Source organism: Aulostomus chinensis, chromosome 24, assembly GCF_037954235.1.
Source record: "Aulostomus chinensis isolate RoL2024-O1b breed Wild chromosome 24, RoL_Achi_v1.0, whole genome shotgun sequence".
Lineage (NCBI taxonomy): Eukaryota > Metazoa > Chordata > Actinopteri > Syngnathiformes > Aulostomidae > Aulostomus > Aulostomus chinensis.
Genome location: NC_141343.1, coordinates 13493473 through 13518008, shown reverse-complemented (window position 1 = coordinate 13518008; position 24536 = coordinate 13493473). Strand labels below are relative to the sequence as shown.

Here is a 24536-nt window from a genome sequence, read left to right as displayed (position 1 = left end):
AGAGTGCGCAATGAAGTCAACCTTGCCACTTTTGTCTGAATGGGGGCATTCCTTTTGTCTTTTTTAAGCTGCAGCGACCACACCGGGTAGAAGCCACAGTTGAAGAGAGGGAGACTGCGGTTGGGTGAGAGAAGCAGCTGCCCTCATTCATTCATTCCCACAATGAACTCCAGCCAAACTGTTGAAAAACACCCTGCAGAAATAGCCGGCGAGGAGATGTAATCACAGGGAGGTGGAAAACAAAGCAGACTTCAAGTTCCGAGGGCATTTCGAGTCATTTTATTTGTCTTTTTTTGTACAAAGGATTTCACAAAAATATTAAGAAACATTTGCAGACACCACCGACGCCATGAAGCAAAGGATATCACATGACCAGAACAGTGCCACAAAGAGAGGGAGAGAAAGAGAGGAAAAGAGAAACTCTGGAGACGACTTCTTTTTTTCTTTATTCAACATTAGCAAGCGCTGGCAGAGCAAAGGACTTTATCCTTCGAGATCTCAGCATTTCAGAACGACAAGTAAGATTCCAAATCCTAGTTTTTGGACACCTTTTTATAGTACAGGGGACATTTATCCTCTCATTTGCAGTGGATCAAAGTATAAAAATATACACACTTTTTACAAAATAAATTCAACCTGTTTTTTTTCTTTTTTTTTTAACTGTACACGGGTGAACGCTAAGACTTCTGAGAAGTGTTAGTGTGGGAGGTGAGAGCCGGATCCCAGGATCTGGGAAACATTCAACGACAAAGAGGTGAAAGGGGTGCGCTCCCTTCAAGGATTACACGGCGGTGAAGCGCTTCCATCTTAATGTGAAAGGTGCCTTTCAGCGTCAACACATTCTCACCTTTTTGTCCTTTCTGATTATCTTACAATTTTAAATAAATATGCCAAAGAACCTACAAGAATATCTATTGGCAAAAAACCCAACCAAACCAAACCCTCTAGAAAGTGAGTGTGCACAGCGTGTAGCTTCCAAGGCATCTCGTATGCAGTCATACAACACGCCTGATGTGCTGTCACGAGAGTCCGACGTGTCCTGCCTGTCCTGTCAAACAGTAGCTGGCAGTTGTCTGGATCAACAGGCACCTTATTGTCCCAGGAGCGGCCGTTCGAACACCTTACAGCCTGTGTGGAGGTGTGATGGGGTCCTGGAAGGTGCATGGTTTCTGCGTATCCGCAAGCAAACTTGAATCTTTGGCCACCGACTTAGTGAGTCATGCCAGGCAGTTGGGCGGGCGCGTTGTCTTCCTCAGAGGTCATCCTCGGTTCCTCTGACGTCATGCTGTCTTGTGTTTTGGTTCCTTCATCTTCCCCTTCCCCCTCCTCCTCGTCCTCGTCCTCTAGGTGCGCTTCATCCATAGCCGTCTCCATTGTTGTCCTAACCTTGCTGGCGCTTTTCTCTTGAGCTTTCAGTACACTGCACAGCTCCATCTCGTGGATCTCCACATCGAAGGGGGCGGCGGGAGGTATGGAGGGGGGGGACTTGCAGCCTGTGCAGCCCTAAGAGCCAGAAAGGAACATGTGATTGGCTGTTGGTTTGACTGACTGAGCACAGCAGTCACTGGAACTGCTTATTAGGTTGCGTACTCACAGAGATATTGATGGCACGAGGTAGCCGTCCTGTACGGATCCAGGGGTGAACCTGGCTGAGCTCCCTCTTCTGTTCCTCTGTGAAGCGCGGCTGGTGTTTCTGCATGTTCCTCAGAGCCTCGCGGTCCTCGCGCAGAACCGTCTCAATATCCCTGTGAGGCACAGGGGAGGTATGTCTTAGTACTCTGCTAGTACTCTTCAGGATATGCCTGCCTAGATGACTAGTTCAAGGTACACTATTTTGTATGTTTTGTAAATACAGCTTAGGGAATTCTTGCTGGACACTTAGTTGATTATTGGAGATTGTCAGATTCTAGATGGCAGTTATGTTGTTGGAGTCCATGACATCACAATCAGCCACTGCCAGGAAACGGGTTCAAGGCCAGTTAATGAGCCTTCTTTTGAACCACTCCAAGTTTTCTCAACGACATTTAAATTTGTTCCAAAACCCTGCGATCAGGTTTTCATTGCAATCCCGGAAGACATCTTATCAGCCCCTCCTCTTTGCCTCTTCACCGCCGTACAAGGGTGATGATACATGTGAGTGACAAACACACAAGACCACAAGAGCCATGTGCGGCTCAAGGCCTATCCAGTAACGTACAGCCAATAAAACCGTTTCAATCGATGACACAACGTTCTGCTCATAACTCGTGAGGACGCGGGTCTAGTTGACGGAACCAAGGTTGAGAGACCTTGAGCAGCCCCAGGTCGAGAGCCCGCACCACTGTGGTGACAAGAGTACTTTTGATAGCCATCTCCAGTCTCTGCATCTGGAGGGCCGCTGCCTCCTTATCTTGTGGGAATGTGTTTGCAATGAATGGCCCTGAAGTAACTTGTATAAAGAACGATTTCATGTTTTTGTCAGGGGTGAGCGCAAGATGGCGAGGAAACTTTTAAAATGGTTGTTTTCTGAATGGAGTTTGTAGTCGAAAAAGTTTTCGATTTGTGCAAATACTTGGTATTTTGTTTTTATGTTGCGTCGCTTCCAGTTTGAACACATTTGACCACAACAGGGCTATTACCATTACTCCTGATGCAATAAGACCAACGTTAATAGAAAATAATGGGGATGTTAATGTAAGTTTTTGTGGTACACATTTGTTTTTAGGAGCAAATAAAGTTCAGATCTAAATTCCAAGACTGTTACTTATCGAACTTTAGAAGAACTTTTAAAGACAGGTACACTGTGAGGTATTTGTCAACAGTGGCCTGATAACACATACAAAGTAGCATGAACCACACCTCCCTCTGACACAACACATCCAACACAAGTTTCGTCTGGTTGTACCTAACAGGCAGCTGATACGTCATCATGACCTTGTCGTCTGTGTTGGCCATCAGCAGCCAAATGGGATCCTGAAGGACACACTTGATAAACTGCTCCTCGCCGCCGTCCCCTCCTGCACTACTGCTGCCACCTGCTGGCTGTTTGCGGGAGTGGTCATTCTCTAGTGAGTCGATACTGCCAAAGTATTTGCTTGTATGGCTGCCCTGGCTGCTGCCTGAGGGGACAAGGAAAGGGAAATTCAATTATGAGCAGAAGCGGTAAGAATTACTGTTGTATTTCTGAACAGGTGTAATGATTCTACTCACTCGTAGTGCCAATGGTGCCAGAGGAGCAGCAACCATTGGAGCCGGAACCAGACCCTGAGGACCTCGTGCCTGAGGAGCCGGATCCAGAAGCAGCTGAGCCAGTGCCTGAGCGGGAATCCTCCTGCAGCAACAGGTCCAGCAGGTCGCTGGAGGTGGACATGGCGTCCTGGTTGGACTCATTAGCTTCACCCTAATGGAGAAAAGGGGGCATGGCATGTCAAAAAAAACTGTTTCAATCAAATACAACATAAACAGTTCTGAATCCTGTTGGTGTGTTTACTTACATTCTCCTTTGTGGTATCATTAGAGTTCCTCTGATTGGCGGAGCTCGGACCCCCGGTTCCGCCACCCTGCACAGAAGGTGTGGCTTGCTGTGACGCCACCAGAGCTGTTGCAACCTCTAACCGGTTGCTAGGTGACTCTTCCAGTTGCAATAAGTTCAGGGGGGAGGAGCATCTAGACTGGAAGAGGGGGGACTCTGCACCCTCGCGGTCAGCAGGTGTCTGAGTGTAGGACTGGGGGGTGCTGCTACGAGACTGGGCGCCCGTGCCAGGAATGGGCAGCGGGTTGGAAACAGTAGGGGCAGTGGCTGGGGTAGGGGCACCAGGGAAAGTAAAGTTGGGATTGTAGAAATCTGCGGGGGTGGTGCCTGGCTGAGACATGGGCGCACCTATCTGGGGGAACATGTAGTTGGGGAGAACGAAAGCCATCATGGGAGGCACCATCTGAGATGGGGGGAAGCGTGATGGATCTTGTGTGAGAGGTGGGTAGACCGGGTAGATTGGAAGCATACCAGGTGCAAATGGGGCAGAGGGCATGCTGGGCTGGGAGCACACAGACGGCCAGGAGGATGAGGTGGTGGGGGGTCCGAGTGGTATGTTGATGGACGCAGGCGCCGTGTTGATTCTTGGGTCTCTGCGCCTACTGCTCAGGCCCATAGAGCTGTGCTGGTCTGATGACTCCTGGTGCTTTAGTCTCTTTCCTCCACGGCCACGTCTGTGACTGGTGCTGCCTCCGGCAGCTGGGTAGTCTCGAGAACACCGGACCCCTGAAAGACCATCATAAACAATAAACATCAAGGTGTTCTTGTAGAAACAATGGACAAATGTTGTGTTTGGCTGATAGAAGCAGCGCGCCCCTACCTCGTGAGAGAGGGTTGGCAGCTGTTGTGTGGCACCGCACAGTTGATGAAGCTGTTTGGTCAAAGACACGCAGCTTGCTGAGGTCTTTGAACCGGTCGAGGAAGGCCTGCTCCTCCTGCTGGGTGTGGGCAGACAGCACCTCCTTTGTCAGACCAAGCCGGCCTCCGCCTCCACCAACGCCACCTCGCCGACTGTCCCTCTCTGGCTGAGTGGCTTGAGTGAGTGGGGTCAGGGGGGGAGGAGGGGGAGGGGGAGGAGGAGGAGGAGGAGAGGCAATGGCCGTGTTACTGGGTGGTGGGCCACTGACAGGAGGCATTGGCATGGTGTTTGGAGGAGCGAGCAGGGGAGTGGTGGGAGCCTCCTCCATTACAATGTCTGTGGTTTTAAGAGAAGAATCACAGTGGGACATTATGAAGAGCAGCACAGATAAGAGACAAGAGCTTCAACTGCAAGAAACAACAAGTTACACAGACATCTCCATTTTATCAAGAGACAAGTTCATGAGGGTAACATTTACTTAGGAAGGTTGGTTAAAAATAAACCTTAAATCTGTATAATTATTTCTGTATAATCACATGTAAAAAAATAAAATAAAATCAAAACAACCAACTGAAATTAATGGCAGAAGCAGAAGTTTTTCCTTACAGATTTAACAGACTCAATTCAATCTGGCAAAATTGGCTTGAATAGTACAGTGTTTTTGGTGGGCACTGACAAATACAATGCAATTACCACAGTTTAGTTACTATGACGCCATGAAACATAATTTCTTCTCTCTATTTAATTATTTTCAACCCACAAGTTGATAACATGTTCCCTCTCTGTAATTGTTGTTTTGGCCGCAAGATATAACTTATCTGAAAATATATAAAAAAATAAATACATCGGGGGAAAAGGTTTTATCTCATGGCCCCTTTTGTTCCTTCAAGAGTGGTACAACAATAACAGTCACAGCCCTTTTGTCTTTTCTGTAGTTGAATTTAAAGTTCCTCATTAAAGGAGTACAAACAGATGTCTATAAGCAGAGGAAGGTTTGGATGTATGGAAGAGTGTGTAAAATTTTATATATATATACATATATATATATGTGTGTGTGTGTGTGTGTGTGTGTGTGTGTGTTATTGAAATGAGCCACTGTATTTTACCTCTGGGTTGTTAATCTTTAGAATGTCTTTTTTTATGGATTTATACGTCAATAAAAATAGAATTAAACAAATCAAATTTGCCAGCTGCACATGAAAGTAGAGGTCAGAAGAAAAATCTTGAACGTAAAGTCAACTTGGAACCATCTGGAAGGCTGTTCAGTGTTGCAGATTCCCACCTGACTCAGGAGGCTTCTTGTCTCCCACATGCACTATAGTGCTGCTGAAGCTACACTGGGATGTGACTGACGCTACACTCTCTGCCTTGGTGGCCATGGTCAGTGGCGGCAGAGGGGGGGGATCCCCTACCAGGCTAACTGATGCACCTGTAGAAGCAAAATGAATCAGCATCAAGACTCCTGGACACAGGAACAAGCCTGACTATCCTGTCAGCTGCTGTATTATGAACTACGCAACAACCCAAGTTCAGTTCCAAGTACCTTTAGTGTTTCCACTGGCCTCCTGCTGTTTGTCGTCATCAGATGTGGAGGAAGCAGTACAGGAGGAGGAGCCACATTTCCTTTTCACCGTATTAGGAATATTACAGCTCTCCAAGTACCTGGGAGGAGTTGACGGTCATTAGATGAATAAAAAGAACAGACCCAGTGTTTCAGGTTCTGCCTGTCTTGTGAAGGCACCTTATGATGCTATCCAGACAGTTGATCTGCTGGTACGAGTATCCTGCAGGGGACTCTTTCTGTACAAGCTGTGCCGGGACCAGGTCTTTGGGTGGTTTTGTCATGTCTGCAATCAGGCTGCTGACCGGGTCGCTACAGATGGCTCGGATGTTGCTGGTTGTGACTGAATGATGAAAAAAGAGAAGAGAGCAAAACATTTGTGAACGTGGAACAGAATATGGCAACACAAGGAGCCCACAATCGTTTCTCGTTGGTCGTGCTTATGCATGAATGTGCAATTCTAATTCAACTGGTCTTCAGCAAAGCTGTATGACATCACTTTTTTACTGTTAATTTCCACCTTTTTTGGGCTTTTCCATGATAGGTTGGCCCCCCAAAAAATATTACATGACATGAGATGTCACAATATCAGGAAAATAACACTTGACTCAGCAAAATACCTCTCGTTCAATGTCTTATCGCACAAATACAATTTTGAAGTCTTGCTGACGCCAATTCATAAAATCATATCAAAAGGAGGGGAATATTTAGCTTTAAGAAGATGAAATGACCTCCCATTACCTGCACTGGTGTTTTTTCTGGGTGGCGGCCGGTTGCGGGACTCGATGAAGACCTGTTGCCCATTAGTTTTGACCATGTGAACGTCTTTGCAGATCTGCTGGAACGTCATCTGGAACAAGCACCCCATGCTCATTTCATTAGATTTCCTCACGTTTGTTTGATGGATTATGTATTAAGAGGTCGTAGCAACAACAAAATTTGAAAAAAGGAATGAATAAAGGATGAATATGTGACAGATTAATAGTTGCATGTAGCGGTGCCACCGTTTCAGACTCACTGGTTTGTGTAGAGTGACCACGGCGGCAGCTTCTTCCATGGCGGGGCCGTTGCTGTCAGTGGAGGATGCGGCCGAGGCACTAAGGTGCTGCTGGTTAGACCGTCGGGAACCTCGTGAGCCGCTGGATCCCAGAGAGCTGTAGCCCTGAGAGCTGCCGCTATGCACCGGCTGCACCAAGAGGCGGTGGATCTGCTCACTCAGCTGCACAATGTCAGGCGTGGTGACGCGCCCCTCGCAGCCCTGCGGCGTTGTGAACACGTCCTCGTTGAGAGGGCTCCTGGAGACCGAACGAGAGGGACGATCTCAGTCTTTCATGTTCAAACAACAGACTTTAAGCAGTTGCATGGTGTAATTCTCGGAAGTCGCGCTGAAGCTTACGTTCGGACTTTGTGCCGTCCCACGATGAACGCCACCTTACGGCTCCAGGGATTGACGAAGGAAGACCAGCTGGTGTCTATGGTGAGGTACTCGCCGCTGCGGGCACACATCCTCAGAGGTGAATACTCGAATGGCTGCCCAGCAAACTGAAAGACTGCAGAAGACATGACACATACAGTTAATAGACAAAGAATAATAAAGACATTAACACTCAATTAAGTATGGGATTACTCATTTTGTCACACAGAAATCCATAAAAATGCACCTGGCAAAATCCATGACAAAAACAACTTATTGGGTTTCAAAGGTTCAAGTGGAAGAGACTCACTCTTCTCGTGTATGGCCACCATGGTGGGCCTGTCGTCAGGGTGGATGTACAGCAGTGTTGGGGTTCCCACCAAATCCTGAGGCAGGTAGCCCAACAACGGCACCGCCCTGCGAGTGCACACACACACAGACCATATGGACGCACTTCATTAAGCAACTACAGCACATTTGTTTCTGATGAATGTAACTGGACCGAGTTTGCAGCAGCAGAAGTATTCAGATCTTCTACCAAAGTGAATGTACCAACAGAACCGTGTAAAATACTCTATCACAAGTAAAAGCACTGGAAGAGGAAAGTTAGTTCTTTTCGTTTATTGCACATGTGTACACCTTACACCCAGAGTTTTCATGTCACATGATGGTCAAAATGTCAGCAAATGTTTCAAACTTGCCTCTGAACAGTTTTCTGCATTATTTGCAAGAAAAAACTCCAAATGCTGTACGACAGAAACGTTTCAGGGCGACTCAGGAGAGGAACCAGAGAATGACCAGAATATTCAGACCGTCTTTTCCAGACGTTCTTGAAAAAGACCGTTTACTGAATACTGACTATTCTTTTACTTTAAGAAACAGGCCAAAAGTGCAGATGTAGCCAATGATCTAAAGCTATTGCCAATTAGCTCCTTGTCTCAAACCCTGATTCAGAAGGCAATACAGCAGTAACTGTGGCACCGGCAGCTGGGGAACTGACCTCTCATCTACCTCCTGGAAGAGGCAGCTGGGAGTGTGGCTGGTGGTGAAGATCCTCTTGTCTGGAGGGATGCGAGGAGCTGATGGCCAACAGAGCAGCATCATCAGACACAGGCAGAGTTGTACAGTCTGATTATATAATCCAGTATGTTGTATAGATGAGAGTGGTTCATTTGCATTTCATTATATGGCATCTGTCCCTTTATCCATATTCAGAGGAATGTGGAATTCCAACAGCGAGACGCAAGCTGTTTCCCCTCTGATCCAACCTGCACTTCAGCTACACGGGTACGTTATCAGGGGGATGTCTAGGTTAGCCTGACACGACGTTATCACTGCTGCCCGGCCACAATAACAGAGGGAGGAGCGCAGATTAATATTGGCTAGCGCTGTACAGTAAAACCCCTACAGAAACACACTGAGGTACGTTTTTCAAAGATATGTCACGGATGGGAAACTCGTTTGAGGGCCCTTGTGCTACGTTTGGTGAGATTACACAAAAAGAAACTTAATAAAGTGTGTAGCCGGAGTTGTGCAAAGGAATCAATACAGCGACATCTTATGTCACGATGCCGTATTGATAAATCGCAAAACAACGTGGTTGTGTTATATGGTAATGAAATTGTTCTGTGACCCATGTACGTTATGGCAGCTCTACTTGGCGTCTAACAGTGTGCAGCTGCCTACTAAAATTGCAAAATGTTGAATTTAAAACCTTTTCACTCAATTTCGTCCACTTGTTTATCGATCTATGCGATGCAAGTATTATCAGACTACCCAGGTGGTACAAAGCAAGTCGTACCAAAGTTGAAGTCTTTGCTGAAATTTGTAGTCAATGACACAGTATCACGTTATGTTCCGCATCATATCGCAATAGCACGGTCGTAAACTGTCTAAGACGCAGTGTGATTTGAATCGTAGGGTTCTCGCTATCGATATAAATGAACGGCTCCTTTCCTCAAGGGGCCGGTCTTTACCCTCGTATCCGGAGTGGACCCTCTCTGCGATGAGCAGGCAGCAGGGCTGTGGCTCAGAAGTGTCTGAATCTCTGATGGTGAGCTGGTAGGGAGTGAGGCGAAAGGGGTAGTATCGCATCTCGCCGCCCTGCATCCGGTCAGCACTGATGCGACAGAACATGGACTTCTCCTGAGTGCAGTCCACCGGAGGAGAGGCTGAAGGGAACAGAAAAGTCAGCCTTGAGGGTACTCCTCTACTGATTCATATTTATGTCAGACATTTGACATCACCCTGGATTATATACATGATAGATCTGTTATATCATCAACCCCATTTCCCAATAATCAGTCTTGCCCAGCTCACCAGAACCGATGCAGGAGGCCCAGAGGGGTAGGCGGCAGGGTGCTGTGCCACTGTAGAAAGTGCTGACGTCCTGCGGGGCCAGGAGCTCAGAAAACATTGTCCCCTGGAGACACTCGGGCTTGCAGCGCAGCACAGACGAGCCTTGGGGTGATACGTACACAACCTTCCCCGACAAGAAGGATACTGCCATTGAAAAAGTGTCCTGGAAATAAACACAAGAGAGCAGAGACTTAAGAGATGATGATGGGTTCTCGGAAAGATCACGAAACAGGAAATTTAGTATGACACGTCTGGACTGAGAGGAACCTTCTGGTGGTGTTCTGTGGGAGTTTCGCTTTCCGTAGAATTGCGTTTTATAATATACGATCCACCACCAGGTGAAGTTATTTCACAGCAGTTTATGATGAGCTTACAGTGTTCTTGAGGGTGTATTCTGATGTGATGTTGTCAAGCTCCTCGATGGTGAAGGCGGACAAGTCCAAACTGCAGCCGTGACACTCCTCTACACTCCACTGGTGATAGTACTCCTTATTAGCTGCACAGGGGTTCAAGAAGAGGTGAAATTACATCCTGAGATGAGGATTACATGTGCACCAGTTCACTGAGAGTAAGGGTAAAGTCCTCTTGAGAGACTACAGCACCATTTCCTCAATGTATTTCTGGACAGTCAAAACAAGAACTCACCTCGGACTTGCCGCACACACTGGAGGGCGTATTTAAGTGCATTTAGAGTGCTGGAGTGGCCCTTGGCCTTGCGCTCAGCTGGCATGCGAAGCTTCAGCTCCTTGATGGCCTTCATTAGTTCTTTCTGGGTCTGGACCCTTGCCGACTGGTCACTGCTGCAGCCAGAGGTAGAGGGAGGGTCCTGCTCAGAGCTGGTCGATAACAGGCTGTAGGCCAGAGAGCCGCTGGGAGGGGAGAGACTCTGGGAGTTGGAGCTGGGCGAGGAGGGATAGTAACATGCACTGAATTATTGTGTTTTTGTACAAATACATTGCTACATATGCTTGATATGTCTACTCTCCACAAAGTTTGTCGTGACATTTTCCTCACCATAGTACTTGTATTATACAGACCACACTCGCAACAAATTAAGAAAAGAATTGGGGTAACGTCGAAGTTAAATTAGTAAGTTACCTACCTAAGTTGGTAAGATAAGAAGGTAAATTAGTAGTTGCAGACCTACAACTACAATTATTTTAACAATGAATCAGTGAATAGCTAACTACACAGAATCCCAAGGAAATCTGAATTAAAAAAAAAAAAAAAAGCTTTTCACAATTTGCCAGAGCCTAAAGTGAAATGTCTAAATATCCTCGGATGTTCATCCAAAACCAGAGCAACTCATTATTTCCTGTCATAAATGACAAAGCAGCATCAAATTCTGATGTCTAAGGGCTGGTGCCAGCAAATGACATTTCTGACTGGAGAAAGACGGAAATGGTTAAGTGTTCATCTGAACAGTCGATCGACTAACTCATTAACGGGTGCAGTCCTGTTGACTGCTCTTCGTTTGGGTGTTTTTGATGTCTTCTTGAGTAAAAGCAAGACATCCTCACATCCTTCCCCAGAGTTGAGTAGAAAGAAACCAAGTCCAGAGACTCGAGAGTATAAAACTCAATATTTTCCTCTTACCTCTTCTGGCTCTCAGTGGTTTCCAGCATCATGCCGGAGTCTTTGCCATTGGAGGAGCTGTGTGAGCTTCGAGTGGACTGGTGTCCGTGTGAGCCGCTCTCCCTCTCCATCCCGCCCTCACTCTCCCTCTCCCCGGAGTCATTTCCGCTGGAGAGGCCATCCATGTCGTCGGAGTTGGGCCCCCTTCGGTCGCTGGACAAGCCTCCAGATCCAGACCCTCCGCTGGGAGATGAGCCGCCCCCGGCTCCATTCCCTTCGTCCTGAGGGGCTACGTTGGCACTGGTCTGACCGCCGCTGCTCGTCACCACATTCAACTCTTGTGACTCTGCTTGCGGGTCATTGTCTTTCTCACCAGCTCTTGCCACTCGCGCCCGAGCGTTGCTGCCGGCTGTTGATTTAGAGATGTCATAACTCATACTAGAGTAGGATGAGGCTGGGACAGCTTGATTAATTCAGACGCAGGGGAAAAAAAAAAACACTTAAAAAATTAGGTTGGGCTACTATGTATATACTTATGAATCATAATTGCTGCTTGATTGTTAAAAAAACTAAGGAGAGAAATTCATGGTTTCTCCTTGAAACAAAAAGAGGTCGATTAAAAAAAGAAGGTTAAAACCCTTCTTTGAGGGTTGTTCTTTTAAGTGCAGATATTTAAGTAAATCTTGACAAAAAAGTGCTTCTCAATGCCTGCAGACAAGATATGACTTTCTGCTTATGAAACGGTCCTGGCAACAGTTCACCAACAGATGGGAGGAGTGTGAAAAACAGCTCTGGTGCGAAGAGAGCAAAAAAAACAAAAAAAGACCCTTTTTCGCCTCTTCAGAGATGTGTTGCTCAAGGTGCTAAGGCTTCCTGAGACGATAGAGAAAAACAGAGAGGGAGAGAGAGAATATCAGGATTAGATAAAGGTTTGGCACGGTCCGGCCTCTATCTTCCAAGGATTTCTGTCACTGAAAGCACTTCTCAATTGTCATTTTGGCCTTCAAGGAAGTGTGTTTGTGCACCTCTCCATGTTAGCCTTTTACCCAAATTATCTAATGAAACCTCCTCTTAAAGGAGAGGCTGCAGCTCTTATCTTCATGCGGGGAATGCGTATGCATGCATCTCAATATAGAACATGCGTTAATGCCTGAAATAAATGGGACATTTGTTAGTCGTCATAGCTTAGTCCCCTTTTACCTAGGGGACAATCTGAACAAACAGCACACCAGGAGGAGGGAGCAAAGCTCACCACCCGAAAAGCTGCTATAAAGTGGGGTTTACTTGAGAATAGTTTAGGAAAGCTATATATTTAGCTACCACCTACGCAAGTGAGAGTCTAGTGCTATTTATTTCTTGGACAAGTATGAGTCCAGTAATCCTTTAAACCCTACAGACGCAACCATGAGACAACAAGGCTGCTCAATCCTTTCAACTTTGTACGCTTAGATGGCCCGACAAGCTCCCTTTACCTGCCTCTCACAGGTGTGCAGCGCCGCTTACAATGCGGATTTTAAGGACGGGTTTACCGGTCTCATGGACATGAGCTTCCTGTCCTGACGCAACAACCTAAGAAAGCTGACTGGACAGGTTGAGTGCAGCTGCCAGCTGGACAAGAGGATAACAAAAGGATGTGGACAAGTGATGACAAGCACCAAAATAACCCTAAAAGCAACAAGGTGGAACACAGGTGAGTAAGGTGACGGTGCCGTATTGCTGCAAGAAAAGTTGCGTTCTTGACGAGTGTGAAATGCTAATCAGCGTTCTGTTTGGTTGGTGGGGTGATGCACACTTGCACATGACACACAGCTGATCCAGGCTGGGAAAGAAGCAATTATGATCTGGGAATATGCGAGCAGGGCGTGAGTGGGTGTCAAGGCAGGCTGGCATCCATGCATAGTTCCACGGTTAATGGCAAAGACACATGGTGGTGGGTGGAGGTGGTGGTGTTTACGGCACAGAACACCTGGATCATCCTTCGCCCATCAGCATGCTACGCCAACTGTAATGGAGCCACTTGTTTAGACCCCAAAACCTTCAAATGAGCTAAAACCTGGAAGTGAGTTAGCATCGCTCAACGCCTTCACTCCCTCATCTCAAAGTCCACAAAACGAGACTACGGAGGTCATCGCGCTGAAAACAGAGGCGTGCAGAGCTGCTTGTGGTGACGCTGAAGTCACTCATCAATTCATGGAGTAATGTCAGCTTTGAGGTACTAATGATTGCATTTAGACTTCTAAGATCACGATGGCCGTGTTCGTCTGCGACGGTCGCACTTCCAAATCAAGACGGGTAAACGTTTGCTGGTCAGAGCGCTTCCAGTAATCCCAAATTGGCTTTTGGTCGAGGGAAAACATGGAGATGCGGACTTTTGGGTTGGCCAACTGAAATACGTCTCTGCTCTGTGACGCTGTGTAACTAAGAAGAAAGGGGTGCAGGTAAAGGGTTAACAATACCTTTTGTTTGCAGGGTTCAAACCGTAGTGGGAAAACTATCAAATGTAACAGTAAGCATGACTGTGGACGCCAGCGCTGACTTTACCAGTCACGCAGAGCTACTGGCAGTGAACAGCAGTGTGTCACTGGATTATGGCTGGGCTCGGCTTCAACAGTCGGCCGCAAACATCTGATACAAATACCTGAGCAATTCAGCGACAATTAAAAAAACCCAACAACAACAAAGTTCAAACAGAGAGGAAATTAACAGCAATTACAGCACAGTTGTTGATAACTGCCATGAAGTTCCAAGGTCAGAGCTGGGTGCTAACAAGGACCTCACAAAACCACACGTACCCCAGTACAGTTTACCGCAGTATACTGCAATTCTGTACACAACCGACTGAGATTTTCAGAATGGAGCTGAAAATACAACCTGCTTTCCACCACCAGGGTTAAGCACACATCTTCTGAAGTTGCTAAACAAATCGAGGCAAAAAAAACAAGTTTCTTTTAAAATTTCCACTTGAATATATTTGCAAAGCTGCAAAGTTGTTACCTGACGCACTAAAATAGCTGCCATAACAAACCCGGGTCTTGGTATTTTTATCACAATACATCGCAACACAATATCAATACTCCAAGTACAGCTAGACCAGCGCAGTTTAGTCAAACTTTCAACACTGCAGATGCAACCCTTGTTTAGAGTCAAAATGTAACCCTAAATGAAATATTGTTGTGCTGAATGATATTCTTAAATAATATTCTCATGGGGGTTACATATCCAAAAATGTACCATTCTATTAGTATTTGAAAAGACTGGCGTAGACGAGAATGAATATTCCTCTAATAATGTGAATCGAACAGCAGTAACAAAAATGAGCCACCAGTGACTGTTATTCGAAGCGGTGCGGCTCTGGGCGGGGTGTTAATGGCACTAGCAAGGCTGGAATTGTAGGAGATTCATAGTAAAAGGTAGTAGCCTCCCATGAGTGGGGAGTAACACTGACAAAGATGCTGATAAAGCAGGTGGAAATCGCTAACAATGCACAAGTAGCTCCTCTTCTACATGAGCTAAATATTGCAGCTCCCGCAAAAACGAGCAGTAGCTAGCAGCAGAACACGCATCGCTCATTAACCCGCTGGGCTCCGACGCATCCACACGACAATCGACACCCACCCACCCGGGTCGAGTTGTTAGGTCCCCCCTCCCCTGCTGCGGCGGCTCTTTGCGTCAACATGTGCGGGACAGACGGACCCGCGTGTGCTGCCTCACGGTGATTCCTACCGGGCGGACTCCCCTGTTCAGCTCCGCGAGTGGACGCTTCTCTCTACCGCCGCGGCGAGGCTCCATCTCTTCCTGTGTACATGAGGCACGTGTACGCGGCTGTGTTTTCCACAGGCCTGGGAGGCTCCTGATTGGTCGGTCACCTCGACCAATCAGAGAGCGCGTACTGGAGGGGTTGGGCCTGCCTGCATGCCTGCCGGCGTGCTGCCTGTCAGACGCTGGTCGCAGCTCCGCCTGGCCCATATGCAAAAAGCTATCAGGGGATTCGTGAGCTGATTCCAGATCAGCGTGTGTGACGGAGGACGCGTGGTACATTATGTACGTTCAACTCGGACTGTGGTGAAAGAAACGATTTCACATGGAGGGCATGTTACTCCCTGGGTTGCCTGCTCCTGAACACTACAACAATTAATGCATTTTGTTCCTGATTTAAGGGGGGAAACCCCTGACTGCAGCATGCCCTTACTACTTATAAGGGTTCTGTGGGCACACAGGTCAGCTGTTCAACTCACACACACAAGGGTCCACAGCTTTTTTAGATCATCCAACTGTTGTATTCAAATGGACAAAAGGTGTGAATCAAGTACTTCTGGGAGTTATTTCCATGATGCTAGAGGAGCAACCGAGGGTCGCCAGCTGCTGGTTATTCAGCCTTGTGTCTGGCACTCACATCGCTACACTTCTTGTCACACTGGAGTAGGTAACAAAAACTATGTCTGACAACCTTTTTTTTTTTTTTTTAATTTTATGAATTGCATCAGAGTGGTTTAGATGCACTACACTGGGTACACACAGCAACTGCACCTGACATCCTAGTGTTTACCTTTTAGTTTCCTCCTAATCTCTCTATCGACAAATCCTGGCTCTCTCCAGTGTTGAAGCCCACCGAGCTGAGTCAATGGTTACCGCTGATAGATCATGTCAACAGAGTGTGTGTGTGTGTGGACAAAATGTCCTGAAAACACACGAACCTACAAAAAAAAAAAAAAATAAAAAATCCAAGACTTGCTTGTGTGTAATCAAGCTTCTTCAGACAGAGAATGTTTTTAAATGGGACTTTTAACCATTCAGTCCTGGCTTCCCACCTTCCCACTGATAAACAAGCATTCTAGAAATCATTTTAATTTTCTAAATGTAAAAAAACTTTTTTTTTTATACTGACCATGCTTTTAAAAAAAATGCTAAGAAAAATTTCCAAGTTTTTTTACAACCATTTTCTTAATGCACAAACCGGAGAAATATTTCTTAAAAATGCGAAATATTTTTAATTTAAAAAAAGTGCAACATAAAAAGGTTGTCTTTTTTTCAAACAAAAAGAAGAAAAAAAGCCTTGCAGGTAAATCGCATGTATATTTATGCAATACATTTCCTAAAAAGTGTAGTTTTTGCATGGTTTCCTCATTTCTTCAGAATGCAGGACGAGCCAGCCAAGTATATTTAGCATAAAGCTAGCCGCACCTCATGGCTAGCGACTAATACCAACAAAGTGTTCTATAATATTAATTTACAAAATTGTTGTCCTGTGCAGATGAGCGCAAGCTAGCTTGTTTAACTTAATATGTGAGCTAGTAGCGCTCAGCACTAGCATCAAAGAGCACCAAAAAATTTTTTTCTCAAATAAAATTGCTTGTGTATTTAAGAAGAAAAGTATTATACCACATGATGCATTTGAGAGTTTGTAAAATTATGTTAGCACTTTGTGGTAGTTGGTAGCTGTGGGTTGCGCTTAGCTTCTAGCTATGTACACGTGGCTGGATCTCTCTGCGCTCGAGTCACAAAGAAACGAGGCAGCAGTTGAAATACAGCTTCATGAACTTAAGACACCAATTAGCGCACATGTGAAAGACAGTTTGGGTGCAGCATCACATCAAACCAAATCCCCAAAACAGCTAACTTTAATGTATAAACTGAGTGACATAAAAGTGTTTTATCTCAAAGTTATAACCATTTCACTGCAGCTCTATCACTATGACACATATGAACTGCAACAAAAATTCAAAACAGAAGAGGTGACACCGGGAATTCATCGTTTTTAAACTGAAAACAAATCCTCGTTTCTGGAACCTCCTGCGTTTAAACCACCACCAGTGAGCCAATTACCGGTGAGTTGGGTTGTTGACATGGATTCAACACAAGACCCTGCCATCCATCTTCACTCTGAGTCTCAATGGCATTTTGGGAGGGTATGATGTCATCGCACCAGGCCCTTCTGTTCATTGAGGTTTTAGTTTGGAGAAGAGATTTTGCTGGTTTTAATTAGCCATCCGGGTCCAATTTCACTTCCAAAGATTGTGATTATCAAGATAAAATGATTATTTTGCATGTTCCTGTTGCCCGGTGTTATAAACCAAGAGCACCTTCATTACAGTGGCGCTCATCCTCCAAAAAAGCCTCCATTCAAATGGGCTGTGGCCAGTTTAGTTGACTGAGCCACGGACCACAAGACCACAACTTTCTTTCAAGGAAAACAAAGATAAAGAACAATCCCCCTGTTCTTGGTTTCAAGGGTTCTGGAGTAAATCAAGACAACCACCATGTTCTCTTGTGTTAAATGATCACGACTTTTGCAATAACCGAGCAGCCCAACCTGTTTTCCTGTGCCGACTGATGTCATTCTAGAACACAACATACTTCAGGGACTGAAGAACAGTGTTACAGCATCACCCAAGGAAGCCGAGAAGGTTAATTCCACTCTTTTGGGTCTTGCAGGGGCCACAGTTGACACCATGTGGAAGTGTAGGAGCCGCTACTGTATTTAATCGGACTCTCGCTGGATACAGAATGGTGTAGAAATAAACACGACAAGCCACTTCAAGGTGGATACTGATCAGCAAACCTTCCAATATCAACGGTTTACTAATGAATTCTGCATTAAAAAAAAAAAAATCCTGCGGGAGTTCCATGAAGGTGTTTCAAATTTGCTACGGCTGTCAATCACAGCACCTCATTTCGACAACTCAGCATGCAGATAAAACGCACAAAAAAAGGGGGACCACATGTAAAACAATACTGCAGACGAGAGGTGAGAAATACTGTGGTCGAAAGCGTGTTTACACCAGGTCATACATGTCTGCAATGCAGTAAGAATTCGCAAGAACATCATTTGGACATGAAGTCCTCTGGTGGATGAAAAAAAAAGTCCAATTCAGGTCAGCTGTACAAGTAACGTGCAACAATACATGAAACACAACAAAGACAAAAAAGAAACCCCAGCAGCTACAGTTTGAATTCGGCAGCTTCTACAACCAATATCTTATTACTTCTATTATCTTTTTTTATGACAAGTATTACTTTTATATCATGTTCCCGTGTGAGCTGAGAGGTGAAAATAGAGAATAAGTAGAGAGTAAAAAAAATACTTCTCTGGTGACAAATCAAGAAGTCAAAGCAACATGAATCAGTATTGACAACCCTTCAGTCACGTTCCCACAGACAGTAACCGATGGATGTTGATAATGGGCACAAAATACAAATTATCACGTCTGTACACGGATAGTTGGCACGTAACTGATCTCTGAATGTGTTCACTGCAATAAATATCACACAAGAAGAAGAGAAAAGGGCGCTAGCAAAAACAGGGTCTTTGGTTTAATTTACACCCGAAAGGTTGACCACTTAGAACGATACCAAGTTACACCCACGACTAGCGAACATGTCACCGGTTTAATACTGTAAATATACACGGATATCAAACATATATTAGGAGTTAAATCGAGTTTTTTTTTATCTTTTTTTTTTCTCTCCCACAGTTACAGTTATTTATCTGGCAAGCATGCTAACATGCTAGCTACGTAAAAACAACGGCGGCAGATGAAAGAAACCCAAGGAAAGCAGGTGACATACCGGCGGATATGCTTCATAAAAACGATATGAGTCGGTTTAGATATCCCACGGTGAGGTATGTAGACGTCCAGAAACGGCGGACGACGAGCAGCCTTCTACCGCTGACTGACTCTTCTCCGCTGTCCTTTCTCGCTAGACATTTTTTCTTTTTTTTTTTCTCTCGCACCCCCACAACAGTAGTTTACACGCAGGGACACACGTGCGGGCGCATGGTCTGGGTAGTCACATGAAATCCGCTTCTCTCATTGGACGGCGTGTGATCGCGGCCCCGCCCACTCACGCCCCGAAGTTGTTGTCATTGGTTGAGATGGGCGGGACAAGCAGCACGGGGCTCGGCGGTCACGTTGCAGAGTGACTGGTCCTGAGTTCTTTTCCAAACTCACTGGAACGTGATAAGGCCACGCCATGTACACCGTAATACCCATAATAGTGCCGCAATGAGTTTTACCGTTTGGACAGATAAATAAGTCGAATTCAGCAAAAATAAACGTGCAATTTTGAACGCTGCAGTTGCCATAATATATCTAAAGATAAAACTGATTAGAAACTCGTAACATTTGCCCTCAACTGTGGGACATAGTGTCCCCAAACAGTGTTAACCGATGCTTTAATTCATATGTCATGATGCAGCAACATGTAATAAAACAAAATCATTTCCATTTGAATTTGTTAACCGTTTACTTTTAGATTCAGTAAGCAGAGGAGCGGGACTCACCTCAGCCTCACCCAGCACACTGAATCTACGTGCACAGGGATTTTCCTGCTGCGCATTTGCCTCGTGTTTACAGCGATGGCAAGGCACAATTCAACGTGCTCTGGACGATGACGTCAATTGTTCTCCCTGCCCTCTCCAGAAGCACGCGGCTGATGGGGTGGTTGTTCTCGGTGGCTGTAAACAGAACAGATGTAGGGCAGTGCAGGAGGACAAGCCGATGAGAAAATAAGCAATTGGTTCAAGAACTGATGGATAGACAGATAGATAGATAGACAGATAGATAGATGGATAGATAGATGGATAGACAGATAGATAGATAGACAGATAGATGGATAGATAGATAGATAGATAGATAGATAGATAGATAGATAGATAGAAAAGAATTAAGATTATTTTTGTTTGTCATGTGGTCAAGGATAATGTTGGAGTGCTTTCAAGAAGAATAAATGGCAGCCTTAAGCATCTGCTTGTCAAAATCCAAAGGGGCCCCTTCCCCTGCCTCCCCTACGCTCCATATGCACATGCCGGGGATACCAAGGATGACCTGCAACATATTTTGGGTCTACCTGGGGGCTCCTACTGTACCATGTGGAGGCACCCAAAAAGCCTCCCAAACCACCTCGCCTTAACTAGTGCGATTCTTTTGCCTTCGAACATCCAAGCTCCTCCCTATCACCAAGCCGAGTCACCTTGCAGAATCCTTAATGAAAGACTGAAACAATGACATTTATGCATTGGAATGAGGAGAAGACTCACCCATCTTAGCTGACACTCATTTACATCCAAGTGTTATGTAATAGCTGACGGTGAAACACCTTCTACAATTCCCACTAATGAAGCTAACATTTAAGAACATTTAATGTAAACAGGCATTTAATGAAGAGAGGACAATACTCCAGGAAGTTTCCACAAACTTTGCATTGTGCTCTTTCACATAAATCTTAATAACCCAAAGCCTTCCTGATTCCCTCACCCCAGGTTTTGTAGTTGTACGAAAAGTGGATGTTTGTATGAGGTACATGAATTGACACATCATGATTAGCGTGTTGAAACTGACTTAATTATTTTGTCCGTGTATGTCAGGGAGGGACGAGCCGGTTAACTTGAAACAGGTGACGTGAAGGACATCCATTGTCCCTCCATAACAACAGTTATGACGTTTATGGTGTACCCATAGTCAGACACACATTCAAAGTCGTGGCACTGCGGCACAAAGTATTGGATCCAATCCATTCCCTTACTTGTCTCAACTGTCAAATACTGACGTTTGGTTGGTGGCTTTTAATGTTAAAGTGATACTATTGGGAAGAATACCTTTAGGGTCACTTTTGGACATACTGGACCCCAAAGCGCTGTCATCTCAGCAAGAAGATTCGGGACTGGAACCTGCCGCCTGGCTGCGGTCTTTCTCTGGCTTCTTCCCACAGACCAAGAGTTAGGGTTAGGTTAACCCTAACCCTAGTCGACTCTCACTGGTGGAAGGTATCAGTGTGACAGACTGGCCACCTGCCTCGGGGTGTATCACAGCTTTTGCCAAGTGACAGTCAGCACTGGTTTCAAGGGATATGCGGGATCGGTATTCAATGAATGGGTGGTAGGATTTTCTTTCAGCTTATGAATGCAACATTCATGTAGGAAAAGGTCTCACCCAGGGGTTCGTCCCTTTTTCCTTGGGTTGCCCAAAACATGAACTATGTGATGGATCAGGGGTTCGGGTTAGGGCTCGCTAAATGCAAATTAAATTGATAGAATATCTTTGTCTGTGTACCTCTGTCTCTGGTGCCTCACCAACGAAAATGACATCCTGACCATTGTTTTTTTTCCCCCCTTTTGTTTCATAAAAAGGTCACTCTGCTGCCTGATGGGTCCTACTTATTTAAATGTATTTGAAAATAGCTAATCTAACCTGATGGTGGGCCAAAGTTGGCTCCACTTTGGGCAGCCCTGGCCCCCAACTGCTGGCAGGCACTTCACTTTATTGCAGCAGACATCAGCCATCTTGTTAAACTTTAAAACACCCCAAAAGCAAACTCCTAAAAGTAAAATCCTTTGAACAACCTATTCAACATCCTTCCCCGCTAGTTTTTAGAATTCAGGATACTCCTTTGACTAACGCTGGCATTCTTCTGGTAGCGATGGAACCAGAAATGAGTTGTTCATAGTTTTGTCCAATAGAGGGCAGCGTAGTATGGGGGTTCAGGAGCAGACAGACTCCACTGACACAGTCAATCTTAACTGAACTTGTTGTGTTTTAAGAGCTGAAGCACCAAAGTATTTATGTCATACTATTACACTTTAGTCTGACATTTATCTGTCAAGTTCAGTTTGTTCCTCTTTTGCTCTGTAATTTTACTGATGATATAACAGGGGGCGTGTTTGTACAAGCACATATGTAATTTGTGGTATGCAGGTCTTTAAGCACCTTGATGCCTTTGTTATTAGAGTCACGCGAACTGTAAACATGGAAACTACACGGCCAATGAGTTTGCCCAGTATTACACTTGATAGATGGTCAGATCAGTCAATCCCACTTCCCTGTGTTGATAGATTCGTTATCAGTTACAAATGTGCCTTTTCTGTGTAACATCCAAAAATTGTGATTTGATCTTTATGAGTTTTTGTGTGTGTGACAGATTAACAGCGATAATATTTTCTGAAATTTATTCACTTGATACGTTTCAAAGCGTTTTTGCATGTAACAGAATGGGCTCCATTAGTCTTGGAGTGAACTGCCAGTTTGTTACCATGGCGGCAAACGTCAGCGGCAAGTCAAGAAGACCAGGAGCGAAGGCCTTTCGCTCAGTCGGGCACAACCCAAGATCAAAGTCAGGGATCAGATTCAGAACCCTAAGATCAAAGTCAATGATTAAAGTAGTAACCCCAGCATCAAAGTCAGAACTCTGAGACAATGTCAGAGATTACCGAGAGGTTGTTTTTTTGTGACATCACACAACTGATGGCCCCTGAAATTCCAATAAACTTGGATTAAACAGCCATCAGGCATGATTAAAGAATGTCGGAACCTTATCACAAAGACAACAGAAATAAAACAACTTTGAGTCTTTTGATCTAGCAGGCGCTTGACATCAAAACCCAAGTGAATCAAAAAGGGTGCCGAGGCCTTCGACATGTTCCTTCTAGAGTTCTAATTTCACATCTGCTCAAATCATTTTTGTTGAACTTGCCAGGATTTACTTTTTCCTGTGTTTACCTCCACTAAGGAAGTAACATAGCCCACCCTTACTTACAATGACGCACCGTCTACAGCGATGCCTTAAAACAGACTAAACTTGTAGACTCCAGCTCAGTGCTCTATCACAGAGATACACGGTGAAACCATGTGTTTAAAAAATAACGTATTAACAAAAATGTCAGTTATTTGGTAAACGCCAAAGATATCGAGGAACCCCCCCCCCAATCTGCCTCTTGGCATTCAATCAGGTAAATTTGTATATCTACTGCGGGAGTGTGTGTTCTTCAAGGCCCCACGCTTCACCCGTACATCAAAGCACCATCCTGCTGTTTCCTGAGCAAGAGAGAACGTAGATCGCCGCTTTCCTGAGCTGCACGACGCTGAGAGAGAGAGTTCAAAGATGTAAATTGTCATGCAGTCCCATAGTGTTTTAGTCCAAGTTGTGATTTCCGGTTGGTGTTTCTACCGAGGATGCTATCGTGATGGGAAGCTGCATGATCTCACGTGTGGTCACTCGAGATTGAGATTGTTGGGATATTTAGAGATTTATTCTGATTTGCGAAATGCGATGAATGCACAGGGCGGCGCGGTGGTGCAGTGGTCAGCGCTGTCGCCTCACAGCAAGAAGCTCCGGGTTTGAGCCCTGGCTGGAGCACGGGGTCTTTCTGTGTGAGTCTGCATGTTCTCCCTGTTCCTGCGTGGGTTCTCTCTGGTACTCCAGCTTCCTCCCACAGTCCAAAGACATCAAGAGGGACCAGGTTAATCCAGACTCTAAATTGACCGTAGGCGTGGCTGGGAGAGCCAATGGTTGTCTGTCTCTATGTGTTGGCCCTGTGATGGACTGGTGAGCTGTCCAGGGTGAACCCCGCCTCTCACCTGAAGGCTGCTGGGATAGGCTCCACCCCTCACCCCCCACCCCTGCGACTCTCAACAGAATAAGCAGTAGAAAATGGATGGATGGAAAAATGCACATAAAAGACCAGGATGTAAACACACCTCACTGTGATGTCATCCCACGAGCCCTGCCATCTCAGCCACCAGAACCCTCAGACGCTCAAAACTCCTCTCTGCTCTTCCTTGAGGCAACAACAGTGGACACCCTTAGCTTGACGTCCCCCAGATGAACGTTAGCTGAGTTAATCCAGTCACAGGCAGATGGGCAGTCACAGATTCCTTGAATTATAGAGTATTTATGACAGCAACTGAGCAGCACAGAAAGAAGTATGCTGTTCCTTTACTTGGAAGTAGAAAGAAGAGATACAATCCAGATGAAACAGTATTCTGGTTAAAGCTCCATTCAAGATTCTTATGTGAAACTAAAGAATATTCAACATTAAGTTTACTTAGATATCAAAAGTCAAAGTATACATCATATTCTACATGATATCGTGTATTTTCGTGCGTAGGAGTGTTCAGTTCTTGAGACCAAAAAGCAGTGTGTGTGCGCGCTCCAGTTGTCTGATTATGTCCTCTTTAAATTAGCAAGCCTTAAGTTTTGAAAGTACATCTTTTGGCATTTTTACGAGGTAAACTTTTTTTTTTTTACAGTAAATGCTGGTTGAGTAAAAAGTGCATCTTCTTTGAAATGTATCACAGTCAAATTATAAAGCTCCTTAAAAAATAAATAGTCTAGTGAAGTACAATACCTAAGTAATAATAATAATAATAATAATTATAATGATAATAAAAAATAATGATAAAACCTTCCAGCTCTGTGAATGTTTTACACAGTCGATGAGCGCGCGCTTGCGTGTACGAGAGGGAGGCACCCCTTTAAGAGTAGG

General features: G+C 45.3%; 1 protein-coding gene across 3 annotated transcripts; it reads right to left on the bottom strand.

Moving 5' to 3' along the window:
* Positions 1-262: 262 nt before the first annotated feature.
* Positions 263-19017, bottom strand: per1b (period circadian clock 1b). Of its 3 annotated transcripts, none has more exons than XM_086198059.1 (20): positions 18845-19017; positions 11300-12151; positions 10349-10602; positions 10078-10199; positions 9665-9866; positions 9322-9516; positions 8346-8424; positions 7656-7762; positions 7328-7481; positions 6950-7226; positions 6673-6781; positions 6112-6274; positions 5914-6032; positions 5653-5799; positions 4332-4706; positions 3474-4237; positions 3190-3379; positions 2885-3098; positions 1595-1745; positions 263-1503 (listed from the first exon to the last, which is right to left on the bottom strand). In XM_086198059.1, the coding sequence occupies exons 2-20, from the start codon at positions 11713-11715 to the stop codon at positions 1210-1212; spliced, it is 4332 nt and encodes a 1443-aa protein (XP_086054185.1). In that variant the 5' UTR covers positions 11716-12151; positions 18845-19017; the 3' UTR covers positions 263-1209. The 3 variants fall into 3 exon arrangements, with proteins under 3 accessions (XP_086054185.1, XP_086054187.1, XP_086054186.1); XM_086198061.1 differs by having other exon boundaries at positions 11300-12147; XM_086198060.1 differs by lacking the exon at positions 18845-19017 and adding an exon at positions 15002-15075.
* Positions 19018-24536: the final 5519 nt, after the last annotated feature.